This window comes from Leopardus geoffroyi, chromosome D1 (genome assembly GCF_018350155.1).
Source record: "Leopardus geoffroyi isolate Oge1 chromosome D1, O.geoffroyi_Oge1_pat1.0, whole genome shotgun sequence".
NCBI classification, from domain to species: Eukaryota; Metazoa; Chordata; class Mammalia; order Carnivora; family Felidae; genus Leopardus; species Leopardus geoffroyi.
In genome coordinates, this window is record NC_059329.1 from 100,475,547 (window position 1) to 100,477,961 (window position 2,415).

At 38.6% G+C, this 2,415-nt stretch overlaps 1 protein-coding gene across 1 annotated transcript; it reads right to left on the reverse strand.

Annotated features, from left to right (window-relative positions):
• Nucleotides 1-1,203: 1,203 nt before the first annotated feature.
• On the reverse strand, nt 1,204-2,136 carry LOC123602617 (olfactory receptor 4C46). The gene has a single exon (XM_045487074.1). The coding sequence runs from the start codon at nt 2,131-2,133 to the stop codon at nt 1,204-1,206; it is 930 nt and encodes a 309-aa protein (XP_045343030.1). The 5' UTR covers nt 2,134-2,136.
• Nucleotides 2,137-2,415: the final 279 nt, after the last annotated feature.

The window sequence follows — 2,415 nt, forward strand, 5'->3', positions numbered from 1 at the left end:
ACATAACATAAGCAGGGCACACTCAAAAGATAATAAAATATCACTGAAAGCAGGAGAATATCAAGGTAAACTATTTGCTCATATGCTGGGAACTGTAGTTTCCATTTCTTTCTCATCCTTAGCAGAAGCAGGAGTGAAAACAAATTGAAATTTCCCCAAGAGGTTTAGCCAGAATTCTCCTTAGAGTTGAATCAGATAAAAGCGGGAAAGAATTCCCTAGCCTCTAGTACTACTTTCTTTTTAGTTTTGAATTTTTTCATCTTCCTTTATACTCTCATTCATTCATTCATTTGTTCATTCATTCAATATTTATTGTGCATGAGACATTGTGCTATCTTGTAGAAACTATTGTTATATAGTAGGCAAGTGCTTTACAGAATATGACTGTATAATAAACAGAAGTTTCTGTCTAACATTAACATGGTCTTTGAGTCATTGCTCTTTCTGATGGGGTATTAGCATATGAGTGATATGAGCAGTACAAAATTGTTCTGAAGCTTACAAGGGAACTTGGAAACATGGTCTAATCTTCATTACCTACTCCTCAGAGGGTAAATGGCCAATGCTTTTATGGCCCTACAGGCCATATAATGTTACAGGCAAGACGTGCAAACAGTTATTAATGAAAAATTATTAGCTTTTTGCTATACCTAATGAACTAATGTATATATTGTGTCCAGCGCAGTCTCTGGTTCAGTAAATGGTAACTAGTATATTCATCTGATTTTTTGATTATCATTGCCTGTTAACAGCAGTTAAGGGCATGATCTGGGAAGTCAGTCAATTCTGATTACTGGCTTTCCAATGTATCCATTTTGGTACCTTCCCCTTTCTATTAGTTTGTTTACCTGTAAAATGGTGATAATAGCCTATACCTCTTTAGACTGTTATCGAGATAATTGCTCAATAACAATACTATTATTTCTTTAATTTATTATTGGAAGAAAAGCTTATAAATCCATATATATGGTTGAAGCTAGTAAAACTAAACCCCAAATTGGTAGAATTTTCTGTATATTCAAAGTAGTCCTGGGTTACATTTTTTCTCTTTTCTTGCATCCATTTCAGCTACGCTTAATGCGGATTTTATGATTCATAGTAGGTAATTTATTTCTCCATCCCTTAGGTATTCTTTGCCAAGATCATCCAAAATGTCCTTTTGACCTTTGCTTCCATTGAATCACTGTTGAGCTCCAGGCACACTTATTTCTCCCCTGAAATAGCTTTCCTGCGGCACAATTTACTAATGGCATTTTTCATCTGGGCATTTCTCAAAGTATAGATTAGCGGGTTTAGCATGGGAGTTATAATAGTGTAGAACACTGCCACTGCTTTATCAATAGATAAAGTAGCTGCAGGCCTCATATACACAAATATGCAGGGCACAAAGAATAAGACGACCACCGTGATGTGGGAGGCACAGGTGGAGAGGGCTTTGCGCCTTGCCTCTAAGCTGTGGTTCCTTAGGGAGCGCAGAATGACCACATAGGAGACCATCAAGAGGAGGAAGTTTAACAGACAGATGAATCCACTGTTGGCAGCAACGAAGAGCCCTAGAGTGTGGGTATCAGTGCAGGCAAGATTGAGCAAAGGGTTCAGATCACACATAAAGTGGTCTATGACGTTAGGGCCACAGAAGGGTAATTGGAAGATGAAGAGTATCTGTATAGTTGCATGAAGAAAGCCTCCCACCCACACCACTCCCATTAACAGGCCACACACCCGCCGATTCATGATGGTCATGTAGTGCAATGGCTTGCAGATGGCCACATAGCGGTCATAGGCCATCACAGTAAGCAGGATGCCTTCAGCACCTCCAAAGAAATGTTCTCCAAATATTTGAGTCATGCATCCATTGTATAGGGTAGTCTTCTTTTTATGGAGGGAATCTATGATCAGTTTAGGAGTATTAACAGAGGAATAGCAGGCATCAATAAAGGAGAGATAGGCCAAGAAAAAGTACATGGGAGACCCCAACAATGGGCTGGCAGTGATAGTGACCACAATGAGCATATTACCTACTACAGTGATGGTGTAGATGACAAAAAACACGACAAATATAATTTTTTGCATCTTTGGATTCTCTGTGAGTCCCAGTAGAACAAACTCTGTCACATTGTTCCTCTTCTCCATGCGCTTCACCTGACAGTTAGTCACATTACCTGAAAAGAAAACAATTTTTATTAATGCAACCTTGAATTTCTTAAACTTTCCACTCTAATGTATAAAGACTTATTGGATTCTATTCAGTTGTGAGTTCTTTTGAGGTTGTGTATGTGTTGGAAATAAAGATTCTGGGTTCTTGAGAATTAATTCAGATTGCCTCCCAGCTGAAATCTTTGTTAAGATTGTGGACCTGGGGAACATTTGTAAACACACAGGCAGGAGACCACATGTGCACACTTAAATCATCCC